Source organism: Rhinatrema bivittatum, chromosome 6, assembly GCF_901001135.1.
Source record: "Rhinatrema bivittatum chromosome 6, aRhiBiv1.1, whole genome shotgun sequence".
Taxonomy (NCBI): domain Eukaryota; kingdom Metazoa; phylum Chordata; class Amphibia; order Gymnophiona; family Rhinatrematidae; genus Rhinatrema; species Rhinatrema bivittatum.
Genome location: NC_042620.1, coordinates 177989494 through 178010375, shown reverse-complemented (window position 1 = coordinate 178010375; position 20882 = coordinate 177989494). Strand labels below are relative to the sequence as shown.

At 42.1% G+C, this 20882-nt stretch overlaps 1 protein-coding gene across 5 annotated transcripts in view; it reads right to left on the bottom strand.

Annotated features, from left to right (window-relative positions):
• The window catches only part of VPS8 (VPS8 subunit of CORVET complex), an 818099-nt gene that overhangs the window by 674542 nt on the left and 122675 nt on the right, over positions 1-20882 (bottom strand). For all 5 annotated transcript variants that reach the window (XM_029606199.1, XM_029606197.1, XM_029606196.1 and 2 more), the window contains one exon: positions 3263-3330. In XM_029606199.1, the coding sequence (XP_029462059.1) occupies positions 3263-3330 (68 nt within the window). The remainder of the gene's footprint in view (positions 1-3262; positions 3331-20882) is intronic.

Sequence of the window (20882 nt, the reverse complement as noted above, 5' to 3'; positions counted from 1 at the left end):
GAAATGAAATGAAAACAGAACAGGGGTAATGTAATCTCTTAACCCTACCAGTCAGTACCCTGGCTGCTGCATTTTGATGGTCTGGAATGCCTTCAAAGTCACAGGAGGCAACCACAGATATACTGCATAGCTTCCAAAATTGTACGGAAGTCCTCCAATTCATGGAATGGCTTAATTCTCTGCAATGAGCACAATTTATAAAATGTTGCTGTTGTGTTTGTGGCATTGTGTGGACCCTTAGTCGCAATGGAGATGACTCCTCCTGCGGGGAGGGGCCCTGTGGGGAACCACAGCGATAGGCTAAACGCAGAAAGCGGACACTTGTAGGTGGAAAGCTTTATTGTACTGCTGTAGATAGATGGTATGAGGCAGGAAGGAAAGGCATTGGAGTCCGGTAAGGTGCCAATACGTTCTGACAGTCTCAGATGTAGAAGTCTCACCCAGATGTTCAAGGGTGCGGGATAAGCCGAGCCTGGTGGGTAGAGTTGGAGAACCGGATCATAAAGGTACTCACTGGAACGTAGTGCAAGCGCCTTCCTGGTAATGGGGATGGTGGGACCAAAGGTCTGTGGTGCAGGATACTTAGACTGGTAGGCCCTCGAGGAGCGAGTACCTGATAGTCCAGAGATCCTGAAATGAATAAAGAGAGAGAGAGAGAGACCCCCGAGGAGCGGTTGTCTAATTAGTAGAGGCCCCAAAGGGTGGATGGAAACGAGAGACCCCCGAGGAGCGGGTGTCTAGAGCTTCTAGAGGAGCGAAGCCCTTGGAGTGTAGAGCAGCGTCTAAGCGTGCAGTTTAGAGCGGTCAAAGTAGCTAAACCGGAGTCTTTGCTAACTCAAAGGTGGAAGCGTAGCGGAGGCTTTAAATACCCGGAGGTATTGATGTCGTGTGGTGGGGACGCCCCCGAGGTTCCCGCCATGACGTGTATTTGAGCGTAGGAGATGTGCGCGTGCGCACCCTAGGAGGCCACGGGAATGAGCATGGCAGACTGGGACGCCCATGCTGAGCTGGAGACGCCAAGGCCCTCGGCACCGGAAGCAGCCATCTTGCTCAAGGAGGAGGAAAAGGGAAGAAAAGCGCTAAGGCAGAGCGGTCGCAGTCGGACGCAATAGTTGCCTTACCACAGCTTTAATGTGTGGATAAAACAAAGCAGGGTCTAAAATCACCCCTAGATCATGAACTTGGGAGGATAGAGAAATAACATCTCTTTTGAAGCAGAGTGAATCTGGATTATTTGTCAGCATAAATCTTGCTAGTACCATAAGCTCAGGTTTTCTTGACATTTAAGGATAGTTTGTTCTCTGGCAACCACATTTAATTAGACAGAAACAATTGGAATCTCTCTCAAAGTCAGATCCAATGGTTGTCTCAAACAGAATAAAGAACTAGATATCATCTGCAAATAAACGATAACCAACTCCTAGATATGCTAGCAATTGACAACCAAAAAAACACTACTACCGTGAATAATCTATTTGAAAATATAGATCATAAAAGCACAATTTCACTTTTTTTTTTTAGTATTTTTATTATTAAAAATATATAAAATGGGGAAAAGCCAGTGCATGGCTTACTGGAAAACCAATAAGCAAACTTGTAAACCTGTCACACAACATGCTAACAAACCTCAAGGGATTTTAATCAGTACTAGCAAAAAAAAAAACAAAACTCAAAAAGCAATTTGTTGCTTGACCAAAACGTTTTTTGCTGAAAAAAAGCAAGCTTTAATCTTGGAAACACTATAGATAAAGTTCTAGTAAACCTTGCTTGCTAAATTATTAATAAGAAAAGAGCTAAGAAATTTCCAATCATCAAATTTGTGGACATAGATCAGACATCAAGTCCAATTGCAAAGGAATAACAAATAACAATAAGGATTATTATAAGTGGCTTCGAGGCTCCTGATGAAGCATTATGTGAAACATCAACCATCACGGTCACTAGAACGGAAATGGTTCACATTTTAATGTATTGCAAAACACCTAAAAAAAAACCCCGACATTTTTGCCGCAAATGATTGAACTGTCCGGGTGGCCCACTGCATAGAGAGGGCACATAGTCAGGCTTGCCGATGCGGTTTTTTACTTACTCACCTGCAAGACACAATTATATACAGCGTGTACTTTTGGGGATTTCCTTTTTGGTTTTTTTTGTTTTGCTAAATTATTAGACAATTGTGAAACAATTATAAGGCAGTGTAGTGTTTGATACATGAAAATCACATGAATACCTAGTATTGCTAATTTTATAATTTTATGATATATATACATAGATAGATAGATATGTAAAGTATTGCTGACAATTCTTGGGGCATACCCATATTGAGAAGTAACTGGCCCAACCTTTTTTTCTTGCGGGCCCTACCCAAAATAAATGATTCAAATTTTGGTTACTCTCCATCCAGGTCACTAAGGTCCAAATAAATCTCTGTAACAAAAACTCCCAAACAACTTTAGGACCTTTCTTCTCTTGTGCTGTCATTGCTGAAAAAATTACTGCAGAATGTTTGCCTTTACATTTTCCCATCATGCTCAGCAACTGTTTGAAAACGTACCTCATTACTGAAGCTTTTCATAACCATGTCCTCTTTAAAATATTGAACACTTTTACTATCAATGTCTCATCCACCTGGGTTTTTGTTAATAATTGCCTTTTCTATGTAACCATTTCTGTAAACTACATAACAGCACTTTGGATAAAGCATCACACAAATGCCCAATGAGAACCCGAACAGAATATTCACACTTCACAGTACCGAGGAAAGCAAAGCATTGTGCAAAGGGAGAGACAATTACTGTCAAATGTCAGAGTGACTTTTTTGAGATGTAACCATTAATCCATTACTTAAAATGAATCCTAGTAGTCAGTAATACCTGGCAATGTCTATTAGCATGAGAAGCAGAAAAAAAATAGAAACAATTCTGCTTCACAGTACAAAATAAATGATCCAGTCTCCCCATGTCCCCTAACTATCTACTATACCATATATGTTCCCGCCAGTGATAACTAACATTATCTATGCCCTACATATTCCTCTCCAATCTATGGCTCTATGGAGACCCCTCACATTCAGTTCTCATCCACCACCATCAATACTTTGAGCCATCCACGCTCCCACCACCATCAATACTTTGAGCCATCCACGTCCCCAAATACAGCAAGATATCCTTAAGTCACCTAGTCTCCTCAATTTTCTCACTTATAGTTCATGCTTTCCTTTCTCATCCCTCTTATGTACTTTAAAAGAACAAATTTCCCTTACTTAAATGTCAACTCAAACACAGAGCCTCCACTGTCATTGCAAATGGCAAGAGTTGGGTCATCTGTAAACTGCAGAGAGAAAAAGAGAGATAAGATTATAAATCTTTGTCTGCTTTGATTTTAAAACTATTGCTTTATGAAATTAAATGTCAGTTCAGATTAGGAAGAAAATCAAACCATGTGCAAAAGGGAAATGTTAAATGAATAGTGATATCTACATTCAATACTTTAAAGACTTGATTGTCAGCTTTTCACTTGATTTTGTATCAGATAACCAAAATGCAGCATGGCTTAGAAATTTCTCTCATTGATTGACTAACTTATGGAATGAAATAAAACAGACTGGAGCAAAGATCAAGGAATTTCCAACATGCGATTGCTATGTTATATAGCTATTACAGCCAGGCTAGTAGTAGCACAATGGTGGAAAAGGAAGGAAACACCCTCTGTGAATCTGGTGGTCACCAAGGTATTATATGGGTATGGTAGATATGGGTATTAGAGCCATGGAAAAAATAACAGCTTATCGCAGAGATGCAATAATTAAATATGGGACCATATGGGAACCTTTTGGCAAGTGGCTTCAAGAGAATCGACATATTGGTCGGGATCAAACCAATGGGTCGACCTAAGTCTTTAAGCAACAATTCAATAATGAGTCTGGACTTCAGTTTCTATTTCAAAAGTGTTTATTATACAGCTGTTTATTGACTATATAATTTATTGCTGTTCTTGTTTGTTGTTTCTGTAGAGTTACACCAACTTTATTCACATATTCGGTGGACAGGGATGGAGGGGAATATAAAACATCTGTTTGGACATTTGAATGTTCTGAGGGGACGCAGCTGTATGAAACTGTTATTAGCTTGTATATATTATAATGTCCAAATAAAAAGTTAAACTATAAAAAAAAATGCAACAGATCATAAAATGGAACAAATGTAAATATGTACCACCAGCTTCCTGTGGGAGGAAGGGGCAGGAAGTGAACAAACATAAATCAGTGTGGGTGTCAACATCTGGTTTTGCAAAACTGTTCACCCTACCAAACCTCTGCCACCATTATCAATCATATGAATAAATATACTGCAAAACTGTGTTTGGGGGTGTATGTATATTATATATAGATACTAGCCGTTAAGCCCGTAACAACGGACTACATTTAAAAACATTTTTTCGGTTCATTTCCTTTCCACTCCCTCCCCCTCATTCTCCTTCCCTCTAGTCTCCCTCCCTTCACTCTCTCCTCCCTCCCTCCTCTCCCCTCTATTCTCCCTCCCTCTCACCTTCCCCCCTCTATTCTCCCTCCCCTCTCCTCCCTCCCCTCCCCTCACTCTCTCCTCCCTCCCCTCACTCACTCCCCCTCTCTCATTCCCCTCCCCTTTCAGCTCATCCACAACTGATAACGGGGGCTGTCCCTCCCTCCCTCTACTGCTCCTCCTGCTCCTGCTCGTCGTCGTCGCTCCTGTTCCTAGCGACCCAGCGCCATTTTTTTTTTCGGACACTCTGGCCAATGTACTCGCCCACGCATGTGCGGTAGAGCTGCTCTCTACTGCTCATTTGCGGCACGATGGTCAGGGCTCCCTTATCTAGTAGATAGAGAGAGAGAGGGGTTTTTTGGGGTTTTTTTACAAATTTAAGGGCATTCAAAACAAAGTGTTCAAAAGTACATACTATCAATATAGAAAAAAAAAACCAATGTGAACATTTGTGATATCCATTAAAATATCTAAAAAATATATCTTTATTTTTTACAATCAAAAAATTATTATAATACAAAAATTAATACAATAAATCTTAATACAAAACTGCACATTAAACATTTAAGCCTTAAAAACTGTCCATGTGGTTCCGCATAAAATGTCTCTATAAAGCAATATCACATGCCCTATCAAAATTATGGCACAATATATATTCAGGTTTTAATAAAACCATTAAACACTGAAGAATCTTCTCATACTTCTATAGGGGGTCAAAAATCCATCAATTAGGAGCAGTTTCTTGAAATCTTAGAACGGTTACCCTGTGTTATATCTCATAGTAGCTTTTACCTCAATTTCATCTTCTAATCACGTTGGCCATATAGACCTGTTTGCAGAACAAACTTGCTTCCTCATCGAAGGTCCCTTGTTTCGCCATGACAATGGCTTCCTCAGGAGGAAATAGTATTACCACATTACCCCTGTACTTCAACTATAAAAAAAAAAAAAAACAGGTAAGTATAAACATCCCTCATTCTCTCTAAAATTGCCAAACGTATTTCAATGTAACACTGTTGCACCTACCACAGTTTGGCAAAACCCCACAAACCTCTTTACGGAACAGCTGGGGAACAGCTGTAATGAGGAAATCTCATTACATTCTTTCCTGCATCATAAAATGTAAAATAAAAAATAACTGCAATTCAGAGTTTCATAACCACAATAAGATATATTAGTGCTTTATATATTCTTACAATACCTTAAAAATTCATAGCAATAAAATGACCTTCTCCGCATAAAACTTACCATGACCCCCCTCTTTGACTGCTTATTTTCCAGTGAAGCGAAAATGAGGTACAAGATCCTAACGTACCATGACTGTTTAAATAGAGCAGTTGATGAGCCTGTTCTCTGTCTTTACATTGTTCCTTCCTCTAATGACATCATCTCTAACATCAGTACCTTCTTATATCAGATATATCCCGGGGACTTCTTGAAAGGGGAGAAAAAGTCCCATAATTATATAATTAAGAAAGCCAACAGACACTACTACATGTTCTGTTACTAAGTCGTTACTTAGTTGTTTCTTTTTCTAATGATGTCTCCTCTAACATCAGTGTCTCCTTGCATCAAATATAAACTGAGGATTTCGTGAAAGAAAAAAAAATGTAGAATCAGTTGTTCCCTATTTCAGTATATTCAGAGAATTATAAAACTGCCTCCCATTCAATGTTAAGATTGAGACCAGTTGGTGTCAGTTTGCCATGTATAAATGATAAACTATTCTTTGCGCCGAAGCTGCAACATCACATTTCCTCCTCTTGGACTACAGAACTGCTGCATAACAAAATAATTAACTTCTTCCAGCATATGGTTCATGTCCAGTCAGTGTCTAACCAATGGAGAATCAATTTTACTTGTCCTAATACAGCTTTTATGTTGGATTATCCGCATTTTAATCTGAAGCTTTGTTTGCCCGATATATATATTTTTTGGCACGGGCATAAAATGGCTTAGACCACCTGGGCGGTTTCACATAGCTTGTGAATAATGGGTAAAAAAGGATATTCAATAGACGCAATTTTCAGCACATTGGAAGAAACCATGCAATGGGTACATTCAAACTGTCCAAAAATCCTTGGGTCTGCTACATTCATAGGACAAGGTATTGTAAGCGTTAACTTGTCTCGTAAATTTTGTCCCCGAGTGCATGCAAATATCGGCTTCTATCAAAACATGTCATGCAGTCCAAGAACCTGCCAGTGTTTCAAAATGATGCTTTGAACCATCTCAGATCTATTAGAATAAGGTGTAATATTATTGGTCTCTTTCTTGCTGATTGTGGAGTAGTTTGTAACAATCAGTCTCTATCAGCATATAATCCTCTCTTGTATGCTCGTTTAATAACTCTCAATAGATAACCTCTAGCTCTAAATCACGCTTGCATCATTTGTGCTTGTCTTTTATACTCTTCTGGAGTAGCACACAAATGTTTCAATCTCAAAAATTGTCCTACAGGAATATTGGTATGTAAATTACTAGGATGAAAACTTTCAAAATGCAATAAATCATTACTGTCAGTGGGTTTAGTAAAGTTGGTTATAACAAGCCTCTGCTCATTTTTATACATCAGCACATCTAGAAAAGATATCTGACTTCGATGGTATTGCGTGGTATACTGCAGATGATTATTCCTATTAATAAGCCATGTAGTAAAGGTCTTTAATTCAGCCTCTCTTCCTGACCATATAAAAAACAGGTCATCTATAAATCTTACCCACATGTGAATAGATGACAAATACTGGGAGGTATAAATATAAGTTTTGTCAAATTGTGCAACATATAGTTTAGCAACCGACGGGGCCATGAGGGTTCCCTTGATTTGCTTGAAAAAATTGCTGATTGAAATTGAAAAAATTTTCTTGTAAAGCTATGTATGCTAATTACACCACAGAATTACTGAAACTCTCTGAATGATTATTGTACACCAATGAATCTCTAATAACTTGAAGCGCTGCATCCTGCGGGATGTTCATATAGAGGGAGGCTTTATCTGCAGTTGCTATAAGCCAAGGTTCCCTCCCGATGAAAAGCTAGTTTTTAACTGTATAAAATGTGCGGAATCAGTAATATAAGACCGACACTTAGGGACTATAGGTCATAGAAAAGAATCCACATATTTGGATAAGGGTTCCAATACTGTCCAGATATCAGACAGTATTGGGCGACCCAGAGGCTTTGAGGGATTTATGGATTTTTGGTATCAAACAAAAAAAACTGAGTTTTAGGCCATGGTTCAAATTCAAAATCATAATGTTTTAGGGTAATAACCCTTTTCTCTAGTCCCACATCCAATACATGTTAGATACGTCTCTAAATCAGGTGTAGGATCATGTTCCAGAGGAGTACAGAAAGTCTGATCTGATTGCCTCTTTCAACCAGCGGGCAATAGTAGTCTTGGAAGCAGCATTACCCTGACGAGGTCCACTCCAAAGCACAAACAGATGGTCTGATACCCTGAAGGCGTTAGTAACATCCAGGTTGTGCAACAGTGTCCGAACATCCAACCTGAACAAATCCTTATACAAAGGATCCGCCCTATCCAAATCGGAAAACGAAGGCAATTCAACCATCTGATTAAGATGAAACGCAGATACCACCTTAGGTAAAAAAGAAGGAACTGTACGAAGCGACACCCCCGTTTCCGAAATTCGTAAAAAGGGCTCCCGACAAGACAGAGCTTGGAGCTCGGAAACCCACCTTGCCGAGACAATTGCCACCAAGAACACCACCTTCAGTGTCAAATCTTTTAAGGCAGACTTGCGAATAGGCTCAAAGGGAGTGCCACACAAAGCCTTCAACACCAGATTCAGATTCCCCGAAGAAATCGAATCACATCTGGATGCGACAACGACACACCTTGAACCTGACCTCGCAACGACGCCAGAGCCGCCACCTGCACCCGTAGGGAACTACACGATAGCCCCTTTGTCAAACCATCCTGGAGAAAGCGTAAGACCTCGGGCATGGAAGCGCGAGTGGGCATCACATCCCGATCAAGACACCAAGTCTCAAATACCTTCCAGAAGTGCACATAAGATAAGGACATAGAAGGCTTGCGGGACCTTAAAAGGGTGGTTACTACCGCATCCGAATAGCCCCTGGACTTCAGCCTTCTCCTCTCAAAAGCCATGCCGCTAGTCAGAAGCATTCGACCTGGTCGAAACAAACGGGTCCTTGATGAAGAAGATCCGGTACATAAGGAAACCGAATGGGGTCCTCTAGCGCCAGGTTTTGGAGATCCGCAAACCAAGTACGACGCGGCCATTCGGGTGCGACGAGTACCACGGTCGTCGGATGCAACTCTATGCGCCGTAGCGTCCGGCCGATGAGGGGCCACGGTGAGAATACATAGAGGAGCACATCCGTCGGCCAGGGCAACACCATTGCATCCACGCCCTCTGCTCCCGTTTTCCTGCGCCGAGCGAAGAAGCGCGGAGCTTTGGCATTCTTGAATGTCGCCATCAGGTCCAGAGCCGGCGTCCCCCACTGTGCACAGATGAGTTGAAATGCGACGTCCGCGAGTTCCCACTCTCCGGGATCCAGGCAATTGCGACTGAGAAAGTCTGCCTGGACGTTCTCTACCCCGGCAATATGCGATGCCGCGATACTGCTCAGATGATGTTCTGCCCATGCCATCAGCTGCCGGGCTTCGCATGCAACTGGTTGGCTTTTGGTTGCTCCCTGACAATTGATGTAAGCCACCGTGGTCGCATTGTCCGACAGTATTCTGACAGACTTGCCTTGGACCAGCGGAAGAAAGGCCTGAAGGGCCAGATGTACTGCCCTGGTCTCCAACCAATTGATGGACCAAGCCGCTTCCTGTGGAGACCAGATGCCCTGTACTGACTTTCGGAGACAAACTGCTCCCCACCCATACAAGCTGGCATCCATGGTGACCACTGTCCAGGAGGAACCGCCAACGGCACTCCACGGCTCAAGTTGACTGGACATAGCCACCAATCCATGCTGGACCGAGCCGACTGTGTTAGCGGTAAAGGTAGATGAAATTGTTCCGACACCGGATTCCACCAGGAAAGCAATGCTGACTGTAAAGGGTCGCATATGAGCGAAAGCCCAGGGAACCAATTCCAACGTTGAAGTCATTGACCCCACCATTTGGAGATAGTCCCAGACTATTGGCATGGGCTTGGTTAGCAACCACCGAGCTTGGCTCTGTAACTTGAGCATGCGGTCCTGTGTGAGGGAAACCATTCCCCTCAGAGTGTCGAACAAAGCTCCAAAAAACTCCAGAGACTGAGAAGGCACCAGGTGACTTTTGGCCGTATTGATCACCCAGCCGAGCTTTTGCAATAAGTCGATCACCCGGTGAACTGCTTCCTGACAAAGACGTTCCAACTTCGCATGAATCAGCCAATCGTCCAGGTATGGGTGTACTAGGAACCCTTTCCTGCAAAGGTGCGCTGCTACCACCACCATAATCTTGGTGAACGTCCGAGGGGCGGTGGCCAGACCGAACGGCAATGCCTGAAACTGGAAATGTTGACCCATCACGATGAACCTGAGGTATCATTGGTGCTCTGCGCGGATTCCGATATGAAGATATGCTTCTGTGAGATCCAGAAATGCGAGAAACTCCCCTTGTCTCACCGAGGCGATAACAGACCGCAGAGTCTCCATACGAAAATGAGGTACTCTCAGGCACTTGTTGACGCTTTTGAGGTTGAGAATCGGACAAAAGGTTCCTTCCTTCTTTGGAACCACAAAATAAATGGAGTACCGGCCTCGGCGGAGCTCGTGCGACGGAACTGGCACTATCGCGCCGAGATCCTGCAGACGATGTAACGTCTCCCGTACCGCCCGACGTTTCTCAGAAAACTCGCACGGCGATACCAGGAAACACTGGCAGGGCCGCTGTGCAAAATCTAACGCGTAACCTCGACCTATCACCTCTAGGACCCACTGATCCGAGGTGATCCTGGTCCACTCCTCGTAAAACCGTGTTAATCTGCTGCCGACCACTGGTACAGAGGAGTGGACTGGCTGCCCATCATTGGGAAGGCTTACCACTCTGTGCACTCATACCGGCCCCTGGCCTTCCAAAACGGCGCCCGCAAAAGGACTGTGAGTACGACTGCTGCCGGTTGGCACTGTGCCGAAAGGAGGAAGCCGACCCCCGCGAAAATGGGACCGTGACGACGGAGCCCATCTAGACCGAGGTCTGTCCTCCGGCAAGCGATGTACCTTGTTCTCGCCTAGCAACTCAATCAAATCCTCCAGTTCTTTACCAAACAACAACTTGCCCTTAAACGGCAGAGAGCCCAACCAAGCTTTAGACGACACATCCGCCGCCCAATGGCACAGCCACAACAAACGCCGCGATGACACCGCCAAAACCATGGATCGTGCCAATGTGCGAAGTCAGTCATAAAAGGCATCGGCACTATAGGCAATTACCACTTCCAAGCATCCCGCCTGTAGTGCTTCTTCCTGCGAAAAAGAGTCATTGGCCAACAACTGTTGAACCCACCGAAGCCCCGCTCGCAATGAGAAATTGCTGCAGATAGCCGCACGAATTCCGAGCACGGAGACTTCGAATATCTTTTAAGCTGTATCTCCAGCTTGCGATCTTGCAAATCTTTGAGAGCTGTTCCTCCGGTCACCGGGATAGTGGTCTTCTTTGTGACTGCTGCCACCGCCGAATCTATCCTAGGGACTTTCAGCAGTTCCAGCGCATCCTCAGGCAGAGGGTAGAGCTTATCCATGGCTTTAGCCACCTTAAGCCCGAAATCTGGGGTATCCCATTCCTTGAAAATTAAATCCGACGCTGAAAAATGCAATGGAAAAGCAGATGGTGGACCTCTTAGCCCCAAAAGTACCGGGTCTGTGACACCTAATCTGGACTCCGTTTGCGGCAATTCTATGCCTAACTCCCCCAGAATCGCCGGGATCAAGGGCCCCAACTCATCACGGCGGAACAACCGTACTACTTTGGTGTCATCCCCATCTGCCCCATGGGAACCGCTCCAGCCACCTGTCAGCTGATCCCCGTCCCCCTCAATACCCCTCCTGGGCTGGGACGGCGGATCCTGGTCCATTTGTTGCTCATCTGGGTCATCTGAGTCTGAGGTGGTATCAGGATCCCCCCGGGGGGCCCCCAGTCTGAAAGGCCGGGCCCTCTCAGGAGGATCCGACACCTGGACGGGCCTGGCCCATTTCCCAGACTCCGACGCCGGGCCTGGGTCCTGAGACCCCCGTGACCTCTTTCTGGCTAGTCGACACGCCTTAAAAGTCTTGTGCATCACTAAAACAAACTCTGAGGAAAAAGAATCAGATGAGCCGTCCCCCGGATCCCCCTCAGGGACCTCCGAATCACTTATACAGTGTGGCCGCGCAGATTTGTCCCCCTTAGGGACTCTGCGTTGAGGAGATAAGCATGGCGGGGAGTCCTCCCCTCCCCGATCCGACGGGGGTGTAAGAATCGTAGGCCCCGATGAAAACAAAATGGCGGGTGTTCTCGCCGTCGCCGGCACACCAGAGCCCAAGATGGCGCCCGTTCCCGCGCTCCGCGGAGACGGGCCTAATCCGGCCCCAGACTTGCTCCCCAGAGCAGCGGCACGCAAGAGCTCTCAACCCCGCGCTCCCTCCGGGAGTGAAGACGCCCCCTCGTCTCCCGAGACACAGCTCGAACAGAGGCTGTCTCGGGAGAGGCGCCGGGCCGCGCCGCAAGTGCGGCAAGCCGAACGTTACGGCATGCCCTCCCACCTCTGTGAAAATAAAAAACAGAGAGAGAGGGGGAGAAGGCAAAGGACAATGCGATCCCTCGGCGATTCCCAGCGCCCCCAACACGGCCGTAGCGCAAAGGTAAAAAACTGCGAGACACAATAAGAAGAAAATAAAACACTTTTTTTTTTTTTTTTTTAAATACAGTTACTGTTCACCGCCGGCTCCGGGACCATCTGGGGGGAGTGAGCCGGACTCCCCGGTGTCACCCCCAGGGAGAAGATAGATGCTGGCAAGAACACCAAGCCCACACTTCAGCGGCCTCTAACACCAGGGGGATGGTCCCCGCAGGACCTCACAAGCCCCTGGGAGGCGAGTGACTGGACCTGCAGGCAAACTACTGCGGTCTCAGTCTCCTAACTAGCCGAACTATCTAAAGCTATCCTCCTTTTTTTAAAATTTTTTTTTTTTTTGCAACTAACTAGGCCTCAACACAGGCTGTAGGTTTTGCACCCTCTCCACCTGCTTGGAGACAGAAGAATACTGCCAGACTGTAGGTGGCACCAGCCTAGATAAGGCGGAGTTTTGTTTGTAAACTTCTGTCTCCATCTGCTAGAGGCGGGGCAAAACCCAGGAGTCTGGACTGATCCGGGTACGTACAGGGAACACACTATATTGATCTTCTGATAAACAACAGGATGAAAGATTACAGACTACTCTTGTGCCCACCGTTGAGAACGTGTGACTTGCCTCTCATGGGGGTACTGTTGCATTCCCGAGAATTGGTTGATTAAATTGGACCCTTGATAATGATATCTGAGTGAACTCATGTTGACTAAAAAATATGAAGTCTGCGGTACTCTAGGTCCTGTAGGCAAATTAAAAGCTACTAACTTGCTTGTAGGCTTCTTAAGAACATAAGAAATTGCCATGCTGGGTCAGACCAAGTGTCCAACAAGCCCAGCATCCTGTTTCCAACAGAGGCTAAACCAGGCCACAAGAACCTGGCAATTATCCAAACACTAAGAAGATCCCATGCTACTGATGCAATTAATAGCAGTGGCTATTCCCTAAGTCAATTTGATTAATAGAGGTTACTGGACTTCTTCTCCAAGAACTTATCCAAACCTTTTTTGAAGCATGTTGCAGCAGAAGTTCTTCATTCGAGGAATCATTTGAAGGTGAATGAAATGTATGTGGGGTTTTTTTTGTTTGTTTGTTTTAATTTGATCTAGTCTTATCCTTCCAAGGATAAACATATCCTCATAAATAATCATTTTCATCCCTGTGAAACTTCCTGATTTTAGATGATTTCAAATCTGTTCAAAATGTGTCCATGGATTCCTGATATACAGTTAACTGGATAGAAAAAATATGAACAGGTTAATATGCCTTAAGTTCTTCTAACATGGAATTAGCCTCCTTATGGTGTTCAGCAATGGACACATTAGCTGTTCCTATAATCAGAAGCATCAAATCATATGAACACATACTAAGACTGGCATTCCAATGACATATAAATTGTTCTTAGTCTGCACATAAAAACGGTTCTTTATAAATTCTCAGTCCCCTGGGTATGTGTTTAGTTCTGCAATATTCATTAAATATTCATTAAGTGAGTTGTAGTTCTGTGTGGATAAGTCTTTTCATAATATGGATGACCAATGACCAATCAATAGAGATCACATCACTCTGTGTATCTTTATCAAATACTCTTATTCCCGACAACAACCTAGAGGCTGCCTGATTGAAATAACTGAAAAGTGTCGAATCATTCTCAGTCATTATTTATTTATTTATTTAGATTCTTTTATATACCGAAGTATAGCAGGCTGCCTTCACTCCGGTTTACAATGTAACCAACATCATACATAAAACGCATTCATAACGAACATATTGAAACGTGTATAGACAACTAGTAACAATTCGGCATATGTCAGAAATGTGAGGATAGGTATAAGAGAGTAAGACTTACAAATTGGACTTGCAGTGGGAGAGCATGTATAATTAAGCAATTAAATACATAACTAAACTGAAAACACGCTTGGGTGTGTTAAGGAGACTTATACAAAAGGGAAAAGAGAAGTGGGAGGGAAAGGAGGAAAGGGTCCTAGGGGGCCATGGGAGGAAAAGATGTGCATGACATAATTTGAATAGAGGGGTAAAGGAGAAAAGGTATGGGGGGGTAGGAAGTGAATAGAGCATGGTTAGAAGGGGAAGTAAGTAAGTAAAGCATGGTTAGCAGAGGAAGTAAGTCTGATCGGATGGAATTAGATTAACTAACTCAGTCTGTGAATGTTTGTTTAAATAACCATGTTTTAAGTTCTTTTCTGAAAGATTTGGAGTCTCTGATCGAACTTAGGTAGACTGGTAAAGAGTTCCATTCTTTTGGTCCAGCAATCGAAAATGCTCTATTCCTAGTGTTGGATAGTTTAGCAGAGGGAAGGGAGGGTATGACTAGTAGCAATTTGCCAGTGTTTCTTGTCGTGCGTGGAGTTTTGTGCAGTTGAATCATGTGGTCGAGGGCGGTGTTATCATCTATGTAGATTTCGTTGTGTAGAGTGGTTAAAATTTTGTATTTGATCCTTTGTAAAATCGGTAGCCAGTGAAGACTCCTGAGTACTGGGGTGATGTGTTCAGATTTCTTCTTGCCAGTAAGTACTCTGGTCACGGCATTTTGTAGCAATTGGAGTGGTTTTAGTGCAGATTTGGGAAGGCCAATGAACAGCGCATTGCAATAATCGAGACTAGAAAAAATGAGAGATTGTAGGACGGTTCTGAAATCATGCTGGTGTAAAAGCGGTTTAAGGTGTTTGAATATATGGAGTTTGTGAAATCCTTCTTTTGTTTTCATTTTGCTTTTTTTAAGGTTCAGATCGTTGTCTATCCAGATACAGAGGTCTTTCACAAGACTTTTCAGTTTGATGTTATTGTTGTCGATTTTTATGCCCAAAGAATAGTGTGATCCCTATAAAGTTACAAATTTCTGCCCAAATGTCTTCACCACTATGGAAGCCACCATGGCCCTGTTGGTTGCTAACCTATATATTGCACAATTTAAAGAAACATATTTATACCTCCCAATATTGGTCACCTATTCACATGTGGGTAAGATTTATAGAATACTTTTTTGTATACTCAGGAAGAGAGGCTGAATTAAAGACCTTTACTACATGGCTTAATACTAGGAATAGTCAACTGCAGTTTACCACACAATACCATCGAAGTCAGATATCTTTTCTAGATGTGCTGGTGTATAAAAATGAGGGAAGACTTGCTACAACCATCTTTACCAAACTCACTGACAGGAATACTTTACTGCAGTTTTAAAGTTTTCATCCCAGTAATTTACATACCAATATTCATGTAGGACAACTTTTGAGAGTGAAATGTTTGTGTACTACTCCCGAAGAGTATAAAAGACAAGCACAAATGATGCAAGCTCACTTTACAGCTAGAGGTTATCTATCGAGAGTTATTAAACAAGCAGACAAGAGAGGATTATATGCTGATAGAGACTTATTGTTACAAACAACTCCATGATCAGCAAGCAGGAGACCAATATGTATTACACCTTATTCTAATAGATCTGAGATGGTTCAAAGCATCATTTTCAAACACTGGCATGTTCTTGGAATTCATGACATGTTTCAGCAGAAGCCGATATTTGCATGCAATCAGGGACACAATTTATGAGACAAACTAATGCCTACAATTAATCACCCTATGAATATAGTGAACCCAAGCATTTTTGGACAGTTTGAATGTACTCATTATATAGTCTGTGCCAACGTGCTGATGATTACGTCTTTTCAACATCCTTTTTTACCCATTAATCACCAGCTATGGGGACATTATAATTGTGAAACCACCCAGGTAGTCTATGCCATTTTATGTCCATGCCAAAAAATATATATTGGGCAAACAAAGCTCCAGATTAAAATGCAGATAACCCAACATGAAAGCTGCATTAGGACAAGTAAAATTGATTCTCCATTGGTTAGACAATGGCTGGAAATGAACCATACACTGGAAGAAAGTTAAGTTTTCTGTTACTCAGCAGTTACGTAGTCCAAGAGGAGGAAATGTGACATCATAGCTTCGATGCAAAGAACAGATTTCATTTAGACATGGCAAACTATGACACAAATTGGTCTCAATCTTAACATTGAATGTGGGGCAGTTTTATAGTTTTCTGGATATATTGAAATATGGAACAGCTGCTTCTACATTTTATTTTCTTTCAAGAAATCCTCAGAATATTTTTGATACAAGGAGACACTAACGTTAGAGGAGACGTCATTAGAGAAAGAAACGATTAAGTAACAACTTAGTAACAGAATGCGTAGTAGTGTCCATCAGCTTTCTTATTTAAATAATTATGGACTTTTTTCCCCCTTTCAAGAAATCCCCAGTAAATATCTGATATAAGAAGGTACGGACGTTAGAAATGACATCATTAGAATAACGTAACGATAGACTGCATAACAGCATTCATCAGCTGCTCTATTTAAACAGTCACTTGTTGGTTGAGTCTCGTACTTCATTTTCATTTCACTGGAAAATACGCAGTCAAAGAATATATAAAGCACTAATATATCTTATTGTGGTTATGAAACCCTGAAATGCAAATTTATTTTTTATTTTATGATACAGGAAAGGATGTAATAAGATTTGATAAACAATGGGATTTTGCTAAACTGTGGTAGATGTGGTAGATGCAACAGTGTTACACTGAAATATGTTTGGCAACTTTAGAAAGAATGAGGGATATTTATACCTACCTGCTTTTTTTATAGTTGAAGTACGGAGGTAATGTGGTGAAAGTATTTCCTCCTGAGAAATCCACTGTTGTGGCGAAACAAAGGACCTTTGTTGAGGAAACAAGTTTGTTCTGCAAACGGGTCTATTCGGCTAATGTGAATAGAGGATGAAATTGAGATAAGAGTTACTATGAGCAGGGGCAGACTGCCAGAAAATATCTGCCTGGGGATTTTTTTTTAAACCAGCCCATGGAGTAACTGATGCACTAATGCACTTTCCCTGCAGCACAAGTGTCAACAGCACCCGAAAGCATGCCTAGTTAACTCTGGAACCTGACAGAATTGAACCAAAATATCTCCAAAATAAATAACTTCCTAAATAACTAAGAAGTTGAGCACATTCTAAACTAAGAGTGAGTAGGACTGCAGCCCCCATTTCATCCATGCAAATTGGTTGGGCCCCCTACACATCTGCTTATTATTTATTTATTTATTTGTTTTTATATACCGACATTCACCCAAGGGTATCACAAGAAGTGACTCATACTGCTCCCTGGGCTTATAAAAAGAGAAAATTAAGCCCTGGGGAAAGCCACTAACCCAAGGTAGCACAGTTCCAGATGGAATCCTGCTTTTCCTTGTACAGCAAGGGCTGGTGTAAGGGTATTAGGGGTCATAAGTGAGCCTTACAGCCTGTCCCCACCCGTCTCACAAATAATTTAAAAATATGCATTTATAGTAACAGTTTTTACATGAAAGAATATTCAGGGTTCTAAGGTAATAATATCACTTACAACATGTATATTATTTACATGCACTGCTATAGTACAAATCAGAAAGCTTTGCAAAAAAGACAACTGCATTCATATTTATTTATTTGAAAATTTTTATATACCGACATTAGAGGAGCATCACATAGGTTTACATAAAACTGTAAATTTAGCAAACAGGCTTTACATAAAATTCTGAACAGAACTATGAACAGCTTAAAAAAGGCTAAAGAAGGGAGGAGGAATGACAGGAAGAGCATTGGTAATAATCAACTGATTATACTTTAACAGCAGCAAGAAAATGAAATAAAACAGGAGAACTGGGGAGTAGAAACAAAAGGGTGGGGAAAATGAACAGGGGAATCACATCTAGTAATCAATATTATTGAGGGATAAAAAGGCTATCGATAGATGATGGCCTAAAAAGAAAATCTATATAGTGTAGCATGGTATTAGATGGTATTAGAACTATTGTACAGCATGTTGGCCTTCAGAAAGCTTTTCTTAAACTGAATTACAATATAGTAAGTCTCCCATATGAAAACAGCACTAACTGCTAGCACTCAAACTGTAACAATTCTACCTATGAAAAGGCAACATTGCAAACATTACATCAGGCCCTAAAACACCAATACGCTTGATATTAGGAAAACAGAACAGAACAAGCCAAGCTGCTATAGATACCTAAACAGAAAACTACATGCTAGCAGAATACCTCACCTGAGTCATATGTGCAGAACATAGACCCTCACCAAATACAGAATAAAGAGACAAATTATAACTAGAAACATGCAGACAAAAATTGAATTTGAAACCATAACAAGTCAGACTCCGTATGCAGTGCAACAATGGAAAAAACAGAAACATCACCATTCCTCATTAAACATTAAACAATAAAATTAAGATATATAAACCATCAATCATAATAATAAAACCAAACTCATAAAAAGAATAAATATTTTAAAGCAACTGATGAATAGAACATCCACTGATTAAAAACATACCATATTGGATTTTTACATTTTCCAAACATCAATAAAATATTTCAAAACAGCAGAAACAAATAACACCAAATAATTAAAACTAAGGCTAAACGATTATCCCCTGCTCTCCATACCTGGGAACTTTAGACTTCCTTATATTCTCTCTCACATACATGCTGACTGGCTCACAAACTCTGGCTCACACACATTCATTGACTGGCTTTTGCTTATACATATGTTCAGGGATTTAAATATTTATTTATTTATTTATTTAACATTTTTATATACCGACCTTCATGAAAGAAAATTCATATCAGATCGGTTTACAGATAACATGAGGGGAATAACAAAGTCAACCATATAACAAGAAATGAAAGTTACATATAACAAGGGGTATTAACCTGGAGGGCTAGGATAGCCGGAGCGATAGAAGGCATAACTGAACAAATTAGATAATACAATAATATGATGAGAAGAGGCATAAGTGTATAGGCTACACTTGTCAGAGAGTTTAGGTAGGAGTCAGTGTCTGAATTAGTGAGGAATTGCTGGAACTGTAGGTTAAGTGAAGGCCTGGATGAAGAGCCATGTCTTAAGTTTTTTGCGGAAGGTAAACGGGCATGGTTCTAATCTGAGTTCTGTGGGCATCTTGTTCCAGATGGTTGGGCCAGCTGTAGAGAAGGTTCGTTCTTTGGTAGATGATAGGCGAGTAGATTTCGTTGTAGGGGGTTGCAGGGTGCCTTTATATGCTTCTCGAATCGGTCTGTCTGATGAGTATAATTTAAGGGGAATCTGGAGGTCTAGTTGTTGTTGGTTGTGAATGACTTTGTGGATTATAGTGAGAGCCTTGTGTAATATTCTATATTTGATTGGCAGCCAGTGCAGGTTCTGTAGTATGGGAGTGATGTGTGTTCCTCTGTTGGTATTAGTCAGGATTCTTGCCGCAGCATTTTGGAGCATCTGTAATGGTTTGATAGATGAAGTAGGGAGCCCGAGGAGAAGAGAGTTACAGTAATCTGTTTTGGAAAAGAGTGTGACTTGGAGCACTGTCCTGAAATCTTGGAAGTGGAGGAGGGGTTTGAGCCTTTTCATGACTTGTAATTTATAAAAGCAGTCCTTGGTAGTGTTATTGATGGCTTTCTTAAGATTCAGACGGTTATCAATGATTACTCCAAGGTCCCTTACTTGCGTGATCTGGGTGTTGCCTGCTGGTGGATTGATTAAGGCCGAGTGGTCCGAGGAGATGATTAGGAGTTCAGTCTTATTTGCATTCAGAACTAGATTCAAGTTGGTGAGCAGACTGTTTATAGATTTGAGGCAGATTTCCCAAAAGGCGAGAGATTTAGGGAGAGATTCTGTAATGGGAATCAGAATCTGTACGTCATCTGCATAGAGATAGAATTTTAATTTTAGGTCCGTAAGCAGTTGACAGAGGGGCAGGAGGTATATATTGAATAGTGTGGGTGACAAGGAAGAGCCTTGTGGTACTCCTAATGTTGATTTGACATCTGGGGATTCGTTGTTATTGATTTTTACTTTGAAGCTTCTGTTACTTAGAAAGGAGTTAAACCAGCTGTGTGCAGATCCTGTTAATCCGATTTCTGCTAGGCGATTTAGTAGGATGGCGTGGTTCACTGTGTCAAATGCGGATGAAATGTCCAGAAAGACTAGGATAAAAGATTGACCTTTGTCTAGGCCCATGAGGATGTGATCGGCTAGGGAGATAAGTAGGGTTTCTGTACTAGCTGCTTTACGAAAGCCATATTGGGATGGGTGAAAGATATTGTGCTCTTCCAGGTATACAGAAAGTTGTGTATTAACAACTTTCTCCATGATTTTTGCTAAAAAAGGGAGGTTAGATATGGGGCGGAAGTTGGAGGGTTCACTTGTGTCGAGGTTAGGTTTCTTCAGGAGAGGTTTGAGGGATGCGGTTTTCAGCCTGTCCGGGTAGATTCCTTGGGCAAGTGAGCAATTTATAATGTTGGCCAATGCTCTGGAAATAGTATTCGGGATGAGAAGCAGTAGTTTAGTTGGAATGTGATCTGTTGGGTGGTTTGATGGTTTTAGTTTCTTAAGTATAGATTCGATTTCCAGTGGTGTTGTAGGTTCAAAGGAATCAAGGATGGCCCCAATATAAGTCCTGGAATTGAAAATTATGGA